At 41.4% G+C, this 20,507-nt stretch overlaps 1 protein-coding gene across 4 annotated transcripts in view; it reads left to right on the forward strand.

Annotated features, from left to right (window-relative positions):
- The window catches only part of igsf9b (immunoglobulin superfamily, member 9b), a 43,830-nt gene extending 23,520 nt beyond the window's left edge, over positions 1-20,310 (forward strand). Inside the window, exons 4-22 of one of the 4 annotated variants that reach the window (XM_036578812.1) lie at positions 2,220-2,366; positions 5,769-5,920; positions 7,064-7,181; positions 7,739-7,880; positions 8,339-8,484; positions 8,635-8,777; positions 8,872-9,012; positions 9,314-9,430; positions 9,544-9,694; positions 9,870-9,981; positions 10,258-10,433; positions 10,565-10,803; positions 10,917-11,001; positions 11,120-11,290; positions 11,812-11,848; positions 12,985-16,434; positions 16,586-16,755; positions 16,891-17,097; positions 17,946-20,310. In XM_036578812.1, coding sequence (XP_036434705.1) covers positions 2,220-2,366; positions 5,769-5,920; positions 7,064-7,181; positions 7,739-7,880; positions 8,339-8,484; positions 8,635-8,777; positions 8,872-9,012; positions 9,314-9,430; positions 9,544-9,694; positions 9,870-9,981; positions 10,258-10,433; positions 10,565-10,803; positions 10,917-11,001; positions 11,120-11,290; positions 11,812-11,848; positions 12,985-16,434; positions 16,586-16,755; positions 16,891-17,084 — 5,891 coding nt within the window. In that variant the 3' untranslated portion in view covers positions 17,085-17,097; positions 17,946-20,310. Of the gene's footprint in view, positions 1-2,219; positions 2,367-5,768; positions 5,921-7,063; positions 7,182-7,738; positions 7,881-8,338; positions 8,485-8,634; positions 8,778-8,871; positions 9,013-9,046; positions 9,202-9,313; positions 9,431-9,543; positions 9,695-9,869; positions 9,982-10,257; positions 10,434-10,564; positions 10,804-10,916; positions 11,002-11,119; positions 11,291-11,811; positions 11,849-12,984; positions 16,435-16,585; positions 16,756-16,890; positions 17,098-17,945 lie in introns of those variants that run through there. The other 3 variants (XM_036578815.1, XM_036578813.1, XM_036578816.1) reach the window with 3 other exon arrangements.
- The last annotated feature ends 197 nt before the right edge of the window (positions 20,311-20,507 follow it).

The raw sequence follows: 20,507 nt of genomic DNA on the forward strand, positions 1-20,507 counted from the left end.
TATTTTGCCGTCTTAGGGACCCCCGTGCCAGCAAGTGTGCATCCAGCCACACACTTTGAACACACAACATTTTCTAGAATACTCTGTTACCAAAGGGCCTATAAACAAAAGATATGAGAATAACATGATATAGTGAATCTCTAAGATGATTTGTTGGGCTAGAATGTAGATGTTGGTGTTACTTTCATCATAATTATTTATAAAATGATGTAGTTTGATGTGTTCATTCCTACATTTTTGCCATAATAGCTAGCATTATCTTTTATCATCATTTTATCCATGACTAAGGTTGCAATCCATCCAGGATTTTCCTAGATTGTCCTGGATTTTGATTGTCCTGGAATCCAAGCATGTTAGCATTTTTATGAAGTTTAAACCTCTTCTGTTTATCCCATTAAATCATTTGTATACAAATAATTGGTTTGATTGGTTCAGATTACAGTCGATGGAGGGACAGTTGCTTCAGAAAGGTGCACTGTTGGTGACAGATTTAGGCCCTAGGCAGCACTGCAATCCAATAACTGAGAAGAATAGGTTGTATAGCTATCGTAGACTGCATTCTGAGCATAGCTAGTCTGCTGAATTTATAAAAAAAAAAATCAAGCCACTGATTGTGTCCTGGTGTTTTGCAGGGCTGAGCTGGCAACCTTCAATGACTGTAGTGCATAATGGAAGGAAAAAGAATGACAGAGAAAACATTGCAGCACATAAATCACATGCTAGTTATATGATTCGCAATTGGATGAATGTGACACATTTGCTCTCCATCATGGTCAAATCACACTCTAGCATAAAACACAGACACAAGTGTATCTCTGGCCACGCTTAGGTGTGTATGCTGGGTATATGCCGTATACCTGCGTATACGCACCACTGTACTAGTGCTTCTTGCAGACATTTTAGACTGTAATTGTCTGAGACAAGCCTGCTTTTGACTTTGACTTTTCACCTCTAAATGAAGCCAATGAGAAGAGACCTTGTATCCATTTGTCGAAGTGTGAACCATCTGAACATTGACTCACATGCATGGAACATTTCGGTCCCGCATTTAGTCATTTTGTTTTATGATGAAAGTTGACACTGAGTAATTTTCATTTTGAGTTTTCTTTTCAGCGTCATTACGACACATGGCTTGCTTTCAAATTATAACTGTTGCCTCCTGGAAGCATTAAATGTCCCCTGTTTGGACCCAATCGGCGTCCGTGGTGTTATCGTTTAAAACCCTGAAATTTTGAAAAAAGCCGTCAACAAGACAGATAGATAATGAATGAAGTGGGGAGGCCTGCTAGAGGAAACAGGGCCTGGTCAGTGCTTTGAAAGAGCGGCTTCCGTAACCAGGCAACACACAGATCAAGTTTCAAAGAGCCAGGAGTTGTCAGAAGTAGAATGTGAAGAAAAGGAGAACGGTGGCCAGAAAAGGGGGGGTTGACGAGTGGGGGTCAGCTTTGAGAGGGATTTGTGTGTGTGTCCTTGAGTGTCTGTTGAATATGCTTATTGTACGTTTCATGTTTGGTTGATAATAGTTTGTCTTTGCTGATGATATTTATGCATATCAATTTTTGGTCACATGTAACAAAACAGAAACAATGCATCAAATGCTTCTCGCTTTCTGTTCATTCTTGGCTCCTCTCACTGGTCTTACAGAAAACTCCATTCCCTCCAGTGAATTCTTCATTACATCTTTTCATGCATTCCACATTCCGCAAAGGCATGTGAAATGACAGCGATGCGAATTCGAGTGTTCTCGTTCAGCTTTTAGTGCGAGTTTTCAGTTCCCATGTTTTTAGTTATTCTGTGATAGCATACTTGAATTCAAAGTAAAGCACCTAACAATAAACCCAGACACTGCTAAGTGCTTGGCTATTCGCTGTGTATTTATGCCTGTCAAGGGTAACAGGGTATCTGAAAGACTGTGGTTATTCTACACAGCCTGTGTTCTTAAGCTCAGAATGACGGGCCAGGTTCCCAATAGATTATATGTGTGATCACTTCCTTTTAGGTGTCTCTGACTTGAGTGCTTTGGCATTTCTTGTCTTTCCTAATGCGTCTGCTTATTTTGCAGCCCCCTGATTTGTCCATGTGTCAACCACAAATTTCCTCTTTGTTCTTCGACCAGAGATAATCTTAGCAGATTTTAAAATGGCTTAGAAAAACATGTACATAATCTTCTTACTAAAATTTGTTAACTTCCCTTTCTCTTTCACTCACTCTTTGTTCAGGCCGGGTGTCTTTGACACAGGGAGCATCGCTGCTGGTGGATAGGTTGACTCTGGAGGATGAGGGCTGGTTTGAGTGTCGCATCCTTCTGCTGGACAGAACCACGGACGAGTTCAGGAATGGCACATGGATTTTCCTATCCATTACAGGTTTGACAGCACTTATTTGGCTTATTAGAGCCTGAGGCCAGATTTATTTGTTAGGTTGAATTTCTGCTGTGTGGTATAACTAAGTGCTTTCTGTAGACAGTTAAGTGTTCATGGGTTTCCATAATCGTATCTATAGTTGCATGCAAAGATTTGAATACATCTTCCTATCACATATTTCTTAACTAATGCAGCACTATGTAATTTTTTTTGTTTGTCAAAACTGAAAGAAGTAGCGACTCAGGAGAAAAACATGTTCTAATATGGTGTGTGTGCGCTGCTGCGAGATGACGTGTAAAGCCTGAAATAATAATTTAAAATTCAGAGGTGGCAGGACAGAAATTTTTAGACCATGTCATAGGTCTTTACATGTTAACGTCACACGCACAGACTCAAAAAGAAGGTCTAACTTGATGCTTAGGACTCAACTGCAAAATCAACATTACACCAATGACAATAATATCCTCAGAAGACACGGTCACCGAGTTTTGACTGAATTTGAATACTCTTTCAGCTTGCTCGCAATCAGATTCATCCGATCGTGGGAATCCAAAGCACAACTGACAATACAAAATTTTCCTCTGCACGTTGCATGCAATTACAGATTTCCACCAGAGAGGTGTTGCACAGTGCTGCTTAAAGTTTCTATGTGTAAATAAATCAACATATCTTCTGCAGAGAACTAACTTAAATATGGTGCTGAGTTTAACATATTGGCAACAATAAAACATAAAATGTGCCCAAACTTTTGTGTACGACTGTATATAGGCCCTGTTTATACTTGGTATTAACCTCCATCTCAAGTGATCTGATCACAGCTGGACAGAGAGACGTGCAGCCATTCACACCTGACATTTCCATGGGTGTGTTACGCATCTTCAGTCACCACGTATGAGCAGATTTCATGACTGGATATAGTGTGCCAAGCACATTTGCTACGTCAGGCTCAGCTGCGTTTGTTGTCAGACAAAAAGTCGTATGATTCCTTGTTAATGTACATGTTACAAATGTTTAGATCACAAGGACTGCTGACAACTTATAAATAAACGGGAGTGGAGATGAAGAAAAAAACTAATGTCTGTACTGACTCTTCTGTGATTATGCAGTTTATTAAGCTTGTCCTTCGATGCTGTTGGGAACACATCTCTTTAGCACTCACACCAGCAATGTTGTTTTCTGGCCACCTATGTAGGAGATTGGAGCCATTTGATCACACCTCCACTTAGTGCTATCCATTTAGGATTGGATCGTCCAGGATTTTACATCCATCAGTGTTACTGCTGGTTGAAAGTGATTTGTTACCCAAAAATATCCAACCAAGAGTAGGTGTGTGGTCAGAAATTGACCATTGATAAAGAGCTAGACAATGTCTTACACAAATTGTGCATCAACAGATTCATATGCTGCATGTCTAACTGTATACCAGCAAGTTGCATTCTCAATGTAGGTGTGTCTAATAAAGTGGACAGTAAGTGGAGAGTATATCCTGTATGCATTTATGCTTCATTCAATATTGCTGTATATTCTTGTGATGGGGTCAGTAAATCTGTCCCATCACCAAGATTGTGAAAGGACACCGGGGCATAAAAAGGGGGACAATGACTGGATTGAAACCTAGACTATAGTAAAATGTACATAGAAGAAATACTTACCTTGTCCTGTCCTGATCCTCAGGGGAGCTCAGGCGCCTTCCAGGGCTTCCCTTATACTGGCCAGTAGAGCCCACGGCTGTGTGTAGAAAGGGGGAGGTGTGATCCGAGAACCTGTGGGGAAAGACAGAAAAAGGGTTAGGAGTAAATTAATATATAAATGAATATGATGACCGGTATGAGGAAGCTTCTTGTTATGTGTATTATTTGTATTGTCTTAATTATCCTGAAGTTGTTTGGTTATTGTTTGTTTTGTGTGTCCCCTCACTTGCCCTGGGGAATGGTTTGGGTTAACCAGATGGGTTGGGGGTTAAAAGGGGGGTGAAATTCATTCAGAGAGGGAGAGAGGATGTGTCTATGTGGCCTTGCGGCCGCCGGCACAAGCTGGCTGACACTTAGCCAGGAATATGCATAGGGGACTGCGTAGATGCTTGGAAATAATCCATTTTTGTCCTAGTCATTTTAATTGCAGTGCAATCCGTTTATTTCATGGTTCCAGTATTTTCTTTCACTTTTTGCATGCTTGTGTGTAAATAAAATATCATGTGTGTGTCAAGTCGAACTTTGGAGCCCCGCCTGATCTTTTGAGGGGAACTCAGTCTCTAAACCGTCATACTACATGTAAACTAGTGCAGTCCTGCAATCCCTACACCCCAACATTCCCACAATTCTGTATTAGTCCTTGCATAGTTATGTAGTCTTATGAATGTTGTATAGGCTTAAGCAGGGATTTCAAGCAGCAAAGCAGCCTCTAAACACTTGAACTGTGGTTGCACTGCCCACAAGGATATTGCATAATCTGTGTCGTTTGACCCCATATTGACATTAGAGTATGAGTTTGCCCGCCCATTTGTCTTTGAGTGACATGTATTCATGTGGTTGGTATGTGTGTATATCACCTGAAAGCACACTTTTACATTCGCACCTCGTCCCAGAGTCACTCAGTGCCTTTCACACACGTCCGCAGGACTCTCACACACACTGTCACCACTCGTTCCTCACGACACCCACACACATTTCACATCTATGCTGCAGTGAGGAGCCCTGTCCCTTTAGCCTGAAAATACTAACACCTCCCTTCAACAGCTGATCAGGTTACTGTAACAATCAGTTATTTGAGTAAGAGAGAAGCTGTTCTTCCCAAGTTTCTGTTCTTTCCGCATTATGTGTGCATCTTGTCTGCATGCTCAATTGTTTGCAGTTGTTTGTTATTTCATAGTTTGCAGGTTACATGTACACCCTTTACTGTCTCTTTGTTGACATATAACTGTGGGAAAGCAAGTCTGTCTGTGCTTTGTTCTTTTGTGCTTATGGGGTTTAGTCATGCTTCAGTTATGGCTCTGATTACTTAATCACATTTGATTTGCCCAGGGAAAGCTAACAAAAATACATAAAATTTTAGTTATTAAATTTAGTTATGTTTGATCTGAAGCCTAGGGGGAGGAACATGGCTAAAACCCCATCTTATTCCAAACTGATGCCCTACAAATTCACTTCATCACCTTCCTATTCCATGACCATGTTCCACCCCATCTCCTCCCAGTTCCTCAGTCCTGCATCAGTCCTACTATAGCTATGAGATGAGCTCTGGCCTTCTAGCTACAGGCAGAAGCTGCCCAGAACTCCAGCCCAAGTTCCCAGAGTTCTCCCCCTCCCTCAGTCAGTCTTTTCTCATACTAGCACCACATGTTGAAGTCATGGTTTGAGTTCACAAAAGCATATATGCTTGTCTCCTTCTTTTTTCTCTCCACTGTAGCTCCTCCAGTGTTTATAAAGACACCCCCTGCCTTTGTGGAGGTCTTGCTGGGGGAATCCCTCACCCTCAGCTGCAGTGCTCATGGAAACCCCAAACCTACTGTCAGCTGGAGAAAAGATGACAATGCAGTGGAGAAACATGACAAGATACAGGTATTACAATTTAACTTTAGAAAACTGATGCATTTTATTGGCCACCAAACTGAAATCATGATTCATTAGATATAAAATATATTACAGAAGAGCGCATTTGTGGTCAGAGCATGGATAGGTTAATTGATACATCTTTACAGAAAATCAAAGTCTGATGTCTTTAAAGAAAATAAGAAGTTTATCAAAAAGCACTTCCATTTATACATGGGAAAAGAAAAATGTAAAATAGGTGACACTTTTCTGGTTGCAGAATACTTAGAGCACTAAGAAGATTTTAGCAGAAAACTGGTTTGTCTACTCAATAATTGGTTTAATGGCATTTCCTTTCATTGTGTAAAGGGGACAAATGTTTACATTTGACTGAAATTTCAAACCGATATCAGGTGATCTATTCATTGTACTGTTGTATTGTTGCAGACTATTTAGGCAAATAAGTGAAAAACATCATCTTCATACAGAGCAAAATTTATATTTCGCTGTAATGCTAAATGAATATAATACCAAATGTTATGTATTTCAAAAGTTTTGCGAAGGCCCTTTCCTGTTCTAACATGACTGTGCCCCTGTGCACAAAGCGAAGTCCATGGTTTGACAAGTTTGGTGAGGAACCCAGTGGCCTGCACAGAGCTCAGACCTCAACCTCACTGAACACCTTTGGGATGAATAAGAACGTCGATTCTGAGCCAGGCCTTACTTGTTCAACATCAGTGCCTGACCTCTCAAATGGTCTTTTGATTGAATGGGCACAAATTCCACACAGACACACTCCAAAACCTTGGGGAAATCTTTCCCATAACAGTGGGGGCTGTTGCTTTTGGAATGGGATGTCCAACAAGCTTGTACAGGTGTGATGGTCAGGTGTCCACATACCATATGGACATATAGTGGATGTGCATGAAAAATATCAGATATCATTGGTCCAGAATTCTCACATCAGTAATGCCCAGTAGTTTTATAGCTGAGTGTGTCAAGTGTAAAGTGTTATCGTAAACTCCTTTAGGTGCAGGTGTAAATGTGAAGTTTTTGGACGTCCAGATAAATGACTTGATCAAGAAACACTGCAGTCAATTAATGGACACTAATCTTGCCCAAGTATGCATGCTGAATTTCTCTTTTAACCCCAGTGTTCATTTTTCCAATCAGGTACTGAATGGAACCTTGTCTTTGTCCAAGGTTACCAGGGAGACAGCAGGAATGTACAAGTGTCACGTGTCCAACTCTGAAGGAAACCTGACCCATATTACTCAGCTACAGGTCAAAGGTCAGTGACCCTGTCTCATCTATGTGGGTTAAGAAAGCTAGTAGTATTCATGGACACAATGTGGCCTAACCAGGTTAATTTGGCTCAAGAGGCATTAACTACTAACCCAGAGCAATGCAGTGTGCTGTAGAAATGACGTTGTGACATACGTGAAAATTTCAGACAGTCCCTTTACCCTCAATCTTGTCTGGTGGTAAGAGGTATGTCAAAGTTCACTATAGCTCAAAGACAGACATTCCAATCACACACTGCTGAATTCACTGTATAAACAGTGCCACCTATTGTTCGTGCTGTTAAAGCACACCGCCTTTGATGGTTGATTTCTAGGATCATCATATTCATGCAAGAAAGATTGCCAAAGTAAAAATAATAGTTCATTAAAAAGGCTAAGGTTGTTAGCTGTAAATTAAAATGAATAGCCACCAATCATGCAAATGGATTCATGGTAATTGGTTGCTGCTAACTTCCATACATTTTAGCCTTGTGGTCATGTTCTCTCACTCTAGCTTGTCAAATGAGACTGCTTTATATTTATACTTTTCCTTGGCTTCAAACAGGTCCTCCAGTCATCCTGATTTCTCCCGAGGACACCACCATGAACATGTCCCAGGATGCAATTCTGCAGTGCCAGGCTGATGCATACCCATCTAACCTCACATACGAGTGGTGGAAAGGAGGACAGAACGTCTACCATGTTGAGTGAGTCCTCAGTGGAAACTGATGATCCTGCTACCTAGTGCTTGAATCTATACTTTATCAGTAGTGTGCATGAACAATGTTAGTCTTGGATAAATTCATAAAGGCATGTAGTCTCTCAATAAGGAATCACCACTGAAGGTGTAATATAGCCTTAATCTGCATCTGGGACTTCAGCGCATGGTGACTTTAAGAGTAAGCTATTGGTTATCTAGTAATCAGGATGTCCATGTCAGTTAGGGGCTATTTTACTGATGTGGCATGTGGAGGATTTTATTGACTAAGTAGGGCAAAGGGTTTAGACTTAGTATTTTATTTTGTTATTGGGGAAGGTTGGTTCAGCAAAAAGATATTTGTTAATGTTTTGCTTCCTTATTTTTGTGTAATATGCCTTTACAAGATGCTGTAATGTGTGCCCTTTGTAAGTGTTAGTCTTTGACACTGTGTGCATGTTTTTATAGATCTTTAAAGTCTCGTGTGAAGATTCTAGTGGATGGGACTCTCCTCATTCCTGGACTAATTCCAGAAGACTCCGGGAACTACACCTGCATACCCACCAATGGGCTACTTTCTCCGCCTTCAGCTTCTGCCTACCTCAAAGTGAAACGTAAGTGTTGCATTTTACTAAACGTGATCTGCTACTTAGAAGTCAATAGAGAACTTTTAAAGAGGATATAATTTGTTGTTTCTGCTAGCATGCAGCTTTCGGTATGTTATGGTTTTAGAGCTTGTTCTTGACCTGCTTCTCTCTTCTCAGATCCTGCACGAGTGGTGCGGATGCCCAGGGAGACCTACCTCCCTGTTGGCATGGGGGGAACAATCATTTGTCCAGTCCAAGCTGAGCCCCCCATGCTGTATGTCAACTGGACCAAAGATGGGGACTCTCTGAACTTGGACCAGGTACTGAAGAAAGACCCAGGCATTTCTTCAGTTATCACAAACTTTATTCTTTGACACTGAAGTTATGTTTAACCTGTCTTTTTCGACTGATTAGTATCCAGGCTGGATGGTTAATTCGGAAGGCTCGGTATTTATAGCCACAGCCAATGATGATGCAGTAGGCATGTACACCTGTACAGCCTACAACAGCTATGGGACTATGGGCCAGTCAGAGCCCACCAAAGTTATTCTAGAGGTATGGAAGAATTATTACAGAACTGTACTTATCTGCTGTGTAAAACTTCTTTGCTGTGTTCTTTGCTTTTAACAGAAAAGCACTGAGCATATAACCAAATCAGGATGGTTCTAGAACGAGGCAGAGAGGTGAATGATTTTACCAGGGTTAAGGAGGGTGTTATGCCTGATGAGAAGCAGCTTAACCATGGTAAAACGAGTGAAATGCACAGGCTCAGGGCTCTTTGATTTTAAGAAAAGATTTAAAAAAAATTCAGCATGATAAATATACACCTGGTCACATCATCCTCTCTTTTTCATAGGATCCACCTTCATTTCGCATATCCCCCAGGGCTGAGTACCTTCAAGAGGTTGGGAGAGAGCTGATGATACCCTGCCAAGCACATGGAGACCCATCTCCTAATATCACCTGGAGTAAGGTGAGCACTCTAGAGCTAAGCATTAAGAAGTAACTATAAAACACACAGAAATTTTGTGAAAATTCACAAATGCTCTTCTTTTACACACTATGATTTCTGGCCTTGTGCTCCAGGTTGATTCTGCCCCACGCTCTCCATTCACTGTTTTGTCGAATGGTTCCTTGGTCCTGCGTCCTCTCAGCAAAGACCACCAGGGGGCATGGGAGTGTCATGCCACCAACCGTGTAGCCACAGTTAGCACAGGCACCATGATCTTAGTCCTGGGTGAGTGAAGAATAACAATTTATCTTCCCTTTAAACAAATACAGGCTGATACAAGCACATTTATTAACAAAATCCACACAGTCAAACCTTGTATTCTGTGTCTAACATGACACAGATACAAAGATACAAACAGTCTTTGTGTGTGAATTGCCTGTTCACTTACTCTCTCTGGCAGGCACAAGCCCCCATGCTGTGACTGCAGTCTCTGTAGATCCAGGGATGAACCATGCCAATGTGTCCTGGGAGCCTGGCTTCGATGGAGGATATACACAGAAGTTCACTGTCTGGTCAGTGACCTGATTTGTTCTAAATTAGGGTGTGCAACTGCAGCTCTAGAGATCAATTCCATCCTGTGGCGTGCAGTCTAATACACCTGATGCAGTTAATCAAGGCCTTCAGGATGAGCTCCAGGAGCAAAGTTGTGCACCCCGATCTAAATTCTCATCTTCATCTGTGATGTGAAATTTCTTGGTTCTTGATTTCTTGCTTAACTTCTTTTGGCAAACTGGTTGGTTCATCTAATTAGGTTTGTTGACATTTTGCTGTCTTCTTATGTCTTTCAGGGTGAAGCCCACTACCAGAGGAAAGCACGAGTGGGCGTCCCTGCCTGTGCCCACATCTAAATCCAGCCTCCTTGTTACAGGTCTGCAAGCTGCCACAAGTTACCAGCTCAGTGTTCTGCCCCAGAACAAGCTGGGATCTGGTCCCTTCAGTGAGATCGTCACCATCAGGACATTGGGTCAGTATATGCTTGACCAAGTTTCCTTCATAGACCATACAGAATAAAATTCATCTCATTAACTTCTCTGAGTTGTTAAGTTCTTTACATAACTTGTAGTTTGTGACTTCTTTTGTTTTTTTTTTATTCAGCAGCCCCCACAGATCCTCCCACTGTAGTAACTACTTTAGCAGCAATACCCCCTCCCACATCGCTGTCAGTCAATCGCACAGCAGTGGGAGTGCTGCTGCAGTGGTCCCCTCCCTCTGTTCAGTCTCCACCAATCACAGCCTTCGTCCTCCAGGCAAGGCAGGAAAAGGGCGAGTGGGTTACACTCGATGGAGCTGTTAACCTCAATGTTACAGAAATGATTGTGCAGGGACTGATAAAGGTAAATGTTTCAAGTTGTTTCTATATTTTCATGTGTATAACTTGAATGCAACAGAATCTAGGTCAAATTGGAGCTTAAAAATGTACTTTTTTGCTCAATTTCCTTTATCGTAGGACACCAACTACGAATTACGACTGCTGTCATGCAGAGAAAAGATGATTAGTGACCCCAGTGAATCAGTCAGTATCTCCACTAAAGGTAAGTGTACATCACAGACCTTCTTGGTATCAGGTGGAAACAATCACAAAAAAAAATCACAACTTTAACCCTTAATAGTCATAGCCATATTGTTAAAGTATCAGCATGTGGTTTGCAGGTATGGAGATGTACCCAGCTCCACCCAGCTTGCTGGCATTTGTTCCTGAGCCCCTGCTAGCTGGAGTGATCGGGGGTGTGTGTTTCCTGTTTGTGGCTATCATCCTTTCTCTGGTGACAGCATGTGTCATGAGCCACAGGAGGGAGCGCCGCCGCAGAAAGAGACGAGATGGTAAAGCCAGCACAAGGGCATAACTCATACCAGATCATCAACAGACTCATTGGAATATACACATTTATGTTTATAAATGCTGTTAGGAACTTTTTAATTTCAGGTTGAGACATTAGAATGAATCTGAATTCTATATTTTGTTGTATAATTACTTTAAATGAGTAGATCTGAAACTTCACTAGAGATTATGTAATAAATGATATGATCAACAGTTTGTCAAAATTCATGCTTAAATTTATAGTTGGTTAGATCAGGCAACTACACAAAGATAATTAAAATGAAGTTAATAAAATTATGTAGTTTCACACTTTATTCACACAATCATTAAGATTTGGGCTTGTGTCTTAAACTTTAGCATGAACATATAGTACCATAGAATTAATGCCTGCTTGCCTTTTGCAGCACCTGTAATGCATGGTGTATTTATTTCAGTTAAGCTTGTTTTTGTCATCTCATTGTTTAATTGTCTCATTCTATGTGTGGCATGATGTAAACTCTGCATCCTCCCCCCAACGTTTCAGATATCCCTTCTGCCTTCCAGAAGAGCCCATCTCCACAGTAAGTCTCCATCAGTGCTCTGCATGTGCCATCATCAAAATTCCATTTTTTTCATGTTTAACACTTATTTCAGAAGTTCCAGGAAATTAACATATTGTGTTGAAGTGTTTTTTACATATGGTTATGACTTACATATAGCTGTGTCTTAATATAAAATTTGAACATTTAAAATGTAATTGCTTCAGTGAATTGCCACTTTTCACCATCATACATACTTTTAACTAGGGCTGTACGATATGGATGTAAAATGCGATGTTTGATAAAGCTGCTGGTTATCATGACAAGATGAGAAGCGATAAATTATTATTAAAATAGTGTGCCAGTGACTGAGTGTGATGCAAGTATGAGTTTTTTTGATGTGTAAACAGAAATCTTAACTAACCTTTCCTGTAAGCAACTAGCAAAATACTAAATTACAAATTACAGGCTTGTAGTTAACGATGGAGTAGTTTTTGAGCTGCACATGGATGTTTTGTAATTAGCTGTCAGGTTACTCAGGGGATGATTCAGTCCCAACACAGAGAAGCACTCAGTTGGCTTCTAATAGTTAGTGCCAGGAAAATACTGACATCTCTCTGGCGCTGCATGTATAAGGTAATTTCATATTTTCTGTCATCTCAGCTCACAGTGATGTGTTTATCATGGAAACCCATATCGCGATAACAATATGATAATACGATTTATCGTGCAGCCCTACTGTTGAAAATATGTTTGTTGTTTTGTAACCCTAGCATGTGTTCTATTCTATTCTTTTATCTATTCTAGTTTTGTTTTCTTGTTAAGATCAGTGATGTGTGTGGTAACAATACAGTTGTGCTAATTCTGCATACTAAATTTTGTTAGTATAAGCTCATAGTGCTCTAAAGACATTTAGGCTTCTGTTAATTGTTGTGAAAAGCGTTGAGTGTAGAAATGAATAGGTAATGTAATCACTAACCAGCCATACTATATGCATAGAGTTTTAGAACTATGTTATGCCATATGTTTCATTTATTATAAATGGATAGCAAAACATGTACATGCTTATGTTTAAGGTAAAAAATACAAAGGTGGTTTAATGTAGCTTTTCATGTAGATGTGACAGTTGATGAGTAAGAATGAGTACAATTTTCTCCCTTACTTTTTTCTCCCCTTAGAGCTCGCTCGCCTGCTGACAGCCCCGACAGTATGCTGAAGATGAAACTGTGCCCTCCTCTTAACTTCTTCCCCAACTCCTCTTCCTCCAACGGTTCAGATCGATCCTCTTTTGACAAGGGCAGCCGCAGCGAGTACCAGGACCAGAAGAAGCAGCTCCTCTCCTCATCCTCTCCACCCCCACGTTACACTCTTTTCGAAAGTCACCTCGGGGGCTCTCCATCCCCAACATCCGCCATTGAGTCCATATCCAGAGGCCCTGATGGCCGCTTCATTGTCAAGCAGTACCCAGAAGGTTCTACACCAATGCATATTAAAAAGCACCTTAAAAAGGAATTCCCCCAGTCCCCTGGCAGAGGCAGTGGTGGAGGCAGCAACTGTGGCTCTTTCAGAGACTCCCCCAAACCCAGCTCATATAGCTCAGAGAAGGATGTGAGACAAGAGCCACCTCCAGGACTGGCTGTGGACTCGGCAGATTCCGAGAGACCTCCACATTCCCCAGGCAGGGTAAAGGCGATGGCCAGAAACTTTTCCCGCCATGGCTGCTTTTACTCAGATGAGGAGCAGGGCTGCTCAGAGGCTCTTCTGGAGAGGCCCAGCTTCTCCTCGGACTGTAGTGAAAACAGAGTTTGTGACTCACTGAAGAAATATCGCCTACCAAACAATCGGGAGGACATCTTTCCCAGCCTAACCAAGAGAGCTCGTGCTCTGGAGAGGGAGAGACTGCTGCACCAGGCCGGTTACCAACCCATGGACAAAGACAGCCAGCTGACCGAACCCAGCACCATGGTTTCTCAGTTGGGAAGTGAACAAGAGAGGGACAACCTCAGCAAGTGTCTGAGGCTAGTGAAGGAGCGAGAAGAGATGGAGAGGGAACTGGAGAGCTATACTATCAGCCGCAGAGCACAGGAGCGTGAAAAGGAGCAGAGGCGTGCCAAATCAGCTAGCCCTCTGAGAAGATGGGCAGGGGCTGTGTCGGAGGACCCCATTTGGAAACCTCAGGACATCCAGCTCCGACAAAAAACTCAGAGACCTAGCAGCCTAGCCCAGCGGGTTTCAGACTATCGGAGGGGTTGTTATTTTGGCAATACCAGCAGTCCCATGGAGAAAATACTCCCCTCCTCCTCCTCTTACATTCAGTGGGACATCAGCCCTGTGACCTCACCTACCAGCCAAGTTCCTTTGCAGAGCCTTTCAGAGGGAAACACACCTCGGCGAGGGCTAGTGGCTATAGAGGACTCAGTAGCAGGAGACTTTTCACATTCACCAGTCACACAGTACACTTCCCTTTCACTCCTCTCTCCCAGAAGGAACAGTCCCTCTCCCTGTGGGTCTGACCCAGTCGGGTCACGTGTAAGATGTCCAAAGAGACCCACAGAGAGAGAGCATGAGCTTTCCTGCTCAAAGGCAGATGAAGGCTGGAAGCAAGACAGAAAGATAGAGACACAAGCAGTTGTCTTTAGGTCCACATGTCCTACTCCCTGTAGTTCTCAGCCATCTGAGATGGCATTTGAAAGAGCACAGCACTCTACAGCAGAAAGAGAACAACAAGCACACTCTCATTATAATTATCCTAAACCCATAGAGGAGACAAACCTTAATCACAGAGGAAAGTTGAGCCACAGTCCCTCTGGTTGTTCCACCCTTCCTTATGACTATCAAAAAACAGGGGCCAAGGTAAAATTGCGAGGGAATGAGAGCAAAGCTGAAGATGAGCTCAGCTCCTTATCTCTACAGCCTGAGGAAGAGAAGGAGGGTGTCCGGGCACGCTCCCGCAAGAGTGACAAATGTGTCTTCAGTGATAGCCCCAGCCGCATTTCTCCTCTGACTCTTGATAATGAGGGTGAAAGTGATCAGTCAAATTTTTCTATTGCCAGAATGTCAGAATCATTGAAAGCGAAGATTGTGCCCCAACCTGCCAGGGTATCTCCTCTGCAAACCAGCACTATCTTGGAGTACTTAAGCTTGCCAGGCTTTATTGAAATGAGTGTAGATGAGCCTATTGAGGAGAGTCAACCGGCAGAATCTACCTGGCCCAGCACACGGCCAGAAAATGGGACACTGTTAAGAGGTGAGCCTGACGTGGTCCCTAAGAACTGGGAAAGTCATGATCAAGACCACTCAGAGATTAAAAATGGTCATCAAAATGAAGTTTTGGTGGACCTCAAAACCTCAATCATTCCTAAACCAGAAAATGTACATAATTCTAAACCATGTCCAGAGTTGGCATACAGTGATGCAAGTATTAAATCAGAGTCCTCAGAGACAAATAGTAGAGCACCACAAGTTGTATCTAATGAAAGGTGTTCTCAGCCATTACTGTCTCAAAAAAGAGCAAGTTCTGATAAACAGCAGTCCACCCACATAAACCCAGCACAGACCCTAGTGAGTACTGCTAAAAGTATGGCAACAGTAGTGTCTGATAGTGTCAATGAAGGTGAAAGAACAGCAGAATTGTTACCAGAACAACCTAAAAGGTTTTGCGTTCAGGTTAACAGGACTAATAAAATAACCTCACGGATATCTCAAGCTCCCATGCCTTTTATGAAGAAGTCAATGAGCATTGGTCCATGTAGAACCCTCTCAGGCATGGGGCAGCCTCGGCCCTTCCTTAAGAAATCCATTAGTTTAGGATCTCAGAGGTGGGAGCATTATGAAAGCCCCCGGACTTATGTCTCTGAGACCTGTTATAGAGATGAGCTCCCTCGTCCAGATGTAAGGGTGAAGTCCTACAGTTTGGGTCGCATGCCTGCAAATTTGTACTCTAGACCTGGTCCCTCATGGCAAGGAGCAGTGCCCTTTCAACCCCTCAGCAGCCATAGTCTGGAAAGACCTCGTTACAGTGACCGACCATACATAACTCCCTCTTACCTTTCCCATACCCATGGCCCCCCAGTCCTAGATCCCTCAAAACTTGCAGAACCTCACAGACATGAGTCAGATCCACGTAGACAGGCCACAGTCTTTCCAGATTCCTCCAGATGTCCATTGTCATATCGAGAGACCCTAAGGTCAATCCAGCACAAGTATGTGCCCCAGGATTTCCCCCGACCCTTTGGCCTGCCCAGACCTGTGGCAAGAGGGGACTATATTCGTCCTATGGATTCTAGAAGGGGTATTCAGAAGCCATTCTTGCCTAGGGGTTATAGCTGGCCCTCGCCATATCAAGCAGCCTTTCCTCCATGGGATCATGAGGTTCAAATGGAGCTATATGTAGGGGTGGGCATGGGAAAGGGCAGCACAAATGTAGAGGGCCGGGATAGTAGAGCAGAGGGTGGCCGCGCCAGTTACGCCAGCCAGAGCAGTGGCAGGGGAAGTGTGGGGCCATATGGGCACGGGCACTTCCGCCAGTCTGTCTCTATCACTCCCACCTTACTGAGCTCTCCAGAGACTACCGAGGAGAGTGAGAGGCGCAAGGCAGAATCGGACCTGCGAGAACAGAGGTCAAAAAGGTGAAGCTGATGCACAAACATCTCAGAGGGATGACACCCCTCCCCCTTACAAACATGAATTTATCTATTTTTCCTTCTTTCTCATTCAAACTCATAAATTTGCTTCACATATTATATGCATGTCTCATTGTGTGTTCTACATTGTGTATAGAAGGAATACATCAGTAGATGAGAGTTATGAGTGGGATGCTACTGAGTGCACAGTGGGTCTTGACCTCCTGGAGGCCATGAAGATGGAGCATGCGGGCTTGGGGAGAGGCAGGGAGCTTAGGCAAGATCGGCCCTGCTCCACCACTGGCCTCCAGGACCTGCAGGAGAAAGGTGAGAGCCTAAGTGCCCTTAAGCTTCCTGACCATGTTTATTTACACTCCAACCCCTAGACACTGGGATAAATGTGACCTTCTCTGACCTTTTCCCTCCTACCATCTCCTCTGTTCTCCACTACTCTCCTATTAGGCCCATACTCCTCTATCAACCTTCCCCTAAACTCCCATCCTCCTCCACGGCAGTATGGTCGCTCACTCAGTGAGGCACGCTTCAATGCTCTGAGGCAGGAGTTCCACGCGTACCGCAGAGCCCAGGAATCCTCTTCCCGAGACCCCCGCCTTACTCCTGACCCTGACTCTGATTCAGGCTCTGCCCTGCTCTGAGAGCCCTGCTTGGGTCCGTTACCTTCCATTCCTCCTCTTTAACCAGTGCCCAATAAAGCAATAATTTTGCAAAAAATCAAATTTACACAATTTCCCCCTTTAAATGTAGTAAATCAACCAAGACATGTGTTTTGTCCAAATTTTTCTGCTTTATTTTTGCCCTGGAACTACAAGGTTAGTAACTAACAAGTAATGGAAGCTTGTGTCCATGCCTAAATCATCTCACTGTTATCTCGACTTCAGATGCTCCGCCCACCGAGTTAGACGGACAGCATTGCATCTGTAAAAGTTATTCAGGTGTTGTCTTTTTCTAGCATTTATTAGTTATCTATTTCCTGTGGTTTTGCTTTATTTTTCTTAATTTGAAAGTTACCTGCCCTTACACACCACACAACGAGAGTCTGTCATTGGTTATTTTACATGTCAGTCAAACTTCCCTTACCTGTCAAAGTAGGAGGTTCTTGGCCAGGTTAAGGGAGGAGAGCACTGAACACTGCCAACAGGCAGAATCTGGCTTGCGCAACTGCAACCTCATTGGCTATCCACACTTTTATACACCACTGTTTGTCAGGCAGCTTTTGTTTATCAAGGTAAATTTTAGCTAGTTACAAGCAGTGATCAAATTGTGTAAATTTGATTTTCACCAAACTATTGCTTTAATGTCCAGTAACTTTTTGAATCTAGTGGATATATGTCAAAATTAATCTGAATATAGTGGATATTGCCTGTTTTGTGAATATTTAAGTGGTTTTATAGTTACCTGATGTTTTCATTGGCCAATTATTTATTCATTGTTTATGCATGCCATGCTTTGAGAATACTGTACTGATGCAGTGAATTTTCTGATCTTTTGCCTTTCAGAACCTCCAAAGGAAGGAGACAAATAGGTACAATACTGTCTTGACTGGGAATACCAATACTCAAAACCTTGATACCTTGGCATATGTTCATCTAACGCTTGGATCTTAAAAAAGGAACTTTTTGATGAACAATGCTAAAATGCATTGAAATTTCTTTCATTGAATCTTTCAAATAATGTTGATAGTGGGAAAGAAAAAGATATCGTATTAGCTCATGAGCTCAGGTGCATTATCCTTTTTGTAAAAACAGGAAATGCTGAATATCCAGAAAATTTGTAATACCACAGTCTAGAATGCACTGCTACTGGATACAGTAAATGCTGTTTCATAGCAGTTAACCAAAAACATTCAAATAATGTATTGGTGCACATCTCTTTTTTTTCCACTGTGAGGCTCATTGAAGAGCCTTGAAGAACAACTTGTTAGCTAGGAGGTATTTGTCACTACTACTATGTTGCCTATACCAAAACACCACAGAAACCACAGTAGCTGTACAACATGAAAGTGTGCTTGGACAATCAAGTTTTATGGCCTAAAACAAGAAATCAGTCTTAACTGCCTCCGATGTCCTGGTACATATGAAGAATGAGAGTCTTCAATATTGGTTAATTCACTGTCATTTGTACAAGGTAAGCTTTAAAATGGTTTAAAACGAATATCTCAAAGCTGTTCATTTATTTTACGTAAACTGTTTCAATGTCTGTGTCTTCGTCTGATCTAAGTGTCTCATAGGCCTTTGCAGATGAAAAAATGTTAAAAGAATGAGATGGGTTGAAAAAAAATACTCCATGTTTTTAGCAGTTATTGTGCAGTAACAGTACCTTCATTAACACTACATAAAATCTTCCATTACTTGAGGAGAACTGCTTGGAACAAACAGAATAAGCTATTAAGGCATATTGCCAAATGAAATATGTTGAAATTACTATTTCTATGAGAAGAGACTATCAAAATATGTACAATGATGCTTTTCTCTGATGATGACACACTTGGGGGATTCAGACAGGAATTATTGAAAAATCTTGGATAGCAAGACTTTTTGGAAGACTCATTTATTTAAACAGAGCTAAAAATCTACTTGACCCACTCTGTCATTCAGGGAAGGGACATTTCTGTAACTGCTTGCTAAGGTGAGAACAAGTTTCTGTAAACATATGGAGCTTTAAAGCCCCAATCAAGATAAGTCCATTTCTTCCACTGAAAGCTTTGACACACACAAGCATTCCAAAGTTTGGAATCACTGTTCAAAAGTTTTCAATAATGTGGGACCGATTTTGTTGCAGATACACACATACAAATATTCTAAAATGATGATAATATTTTACAGGTTTCAAACAAGTTGCAGGAAGTAGTTTTAGCATTTATTATTTTTTACAATGTTCCCAAAATTAATTCTATATTTCAGTCTACACTATACAAGTTATTGTTGAATAACACTTATTAATATGGCAAGAAATTCTACATTTTGAACAGTTGTGTATTTGAAACAGAAAGCATTGCAAACATATTGCACATTTTGGTGGGTGTGGCCTTCTTGTGTTGTTTTTAATAAAGCACTGTTGATTCAGTTACATTGATACCCAAATGGATCTTTCACAAAGGAATTTTTAAAACGTTTAGTTGCATTTTGCAACTTCATTGTTGTCCACATATTTAACTGTTAAAAGAAGGTAGTTATTTTCATGTCATTCATGTACTTCATGTATGCATGTGTATAAGGTGCAGCATCAGTTGTCATGAAACTGGCAGTAGCAGGATACAGTGTCCCCTTCAACTTAATTCCCACTGTTGTTTCAATAAAGGTTCAAATTTAGAGTCATAGAGAAAATATATACCTTGTCGTTACTTCAAAAACTTGTTCAGTGCCTGATATGAGTTTGTAAGCAACTTATCGTCTGTACACTTTAACTAAGAATTCAGTTGGCTTTGACAAATATTTATTTCAGGAGAACAGAGACTATATGATTACACCACCACATGCAAATCTCCATGTTAATGTGAACAGTAAATTGTGAACAGTCTTCATATTGCTGGTGATAGATGTTGTTGCTTACTGTCAGTCTGTTCTAAGTGTTTTGTATAAACAGTATTTTGTCAATTCATTTTCTTTTTAAGTTGTTTTTCCAGACCTTTTTTAAATTTTTTTTGTTCATTTTAGACTGGTAAGAATGAAATCTATCATATATTTAAAATAATGTAAATTTTGTAAAGCAAAGATTGAAATTTTTCAGAGATAATTTTCACGTTTTGTACAAATTGGTCAAAAATATGCTGGTTTTATATCTGTTCTTATATTTCATTTTTATCAATGTTGTCACTGTTATTTTTATATGTTTTTATTAAATAAATTGACTTTATTTACTGAACTTTAACATATAATTTATTATTAAGCACCAGTGATAATGCACAGCACCCAAAAGGTATCTTAAGTTTTATAACACACACATAATTCACAGACAAAAAGGACAGCGTAACACACAAACTGCGTTGTAAGCTTATTTTATTTACTCTCTGTATGCCTGCATAGTAGCAGGTTCAGGTCAACCTAAAGTTCCAGCATTAT

Source organism: Colossoma macropomum, unplaced genomic scaffold, assembly GCF_904425465.1.
Source record: "Colossoma macropomum unplaced genomic scaffold, Colossoma_macropomum, whole genome shotgun sequence".
Lineage (NCBI taxonomy): Eukaryota > Metazoa > Chordata > Actinopteri > Characiformes > Serrasalmidae > Colossoma > Colossoma macropomum.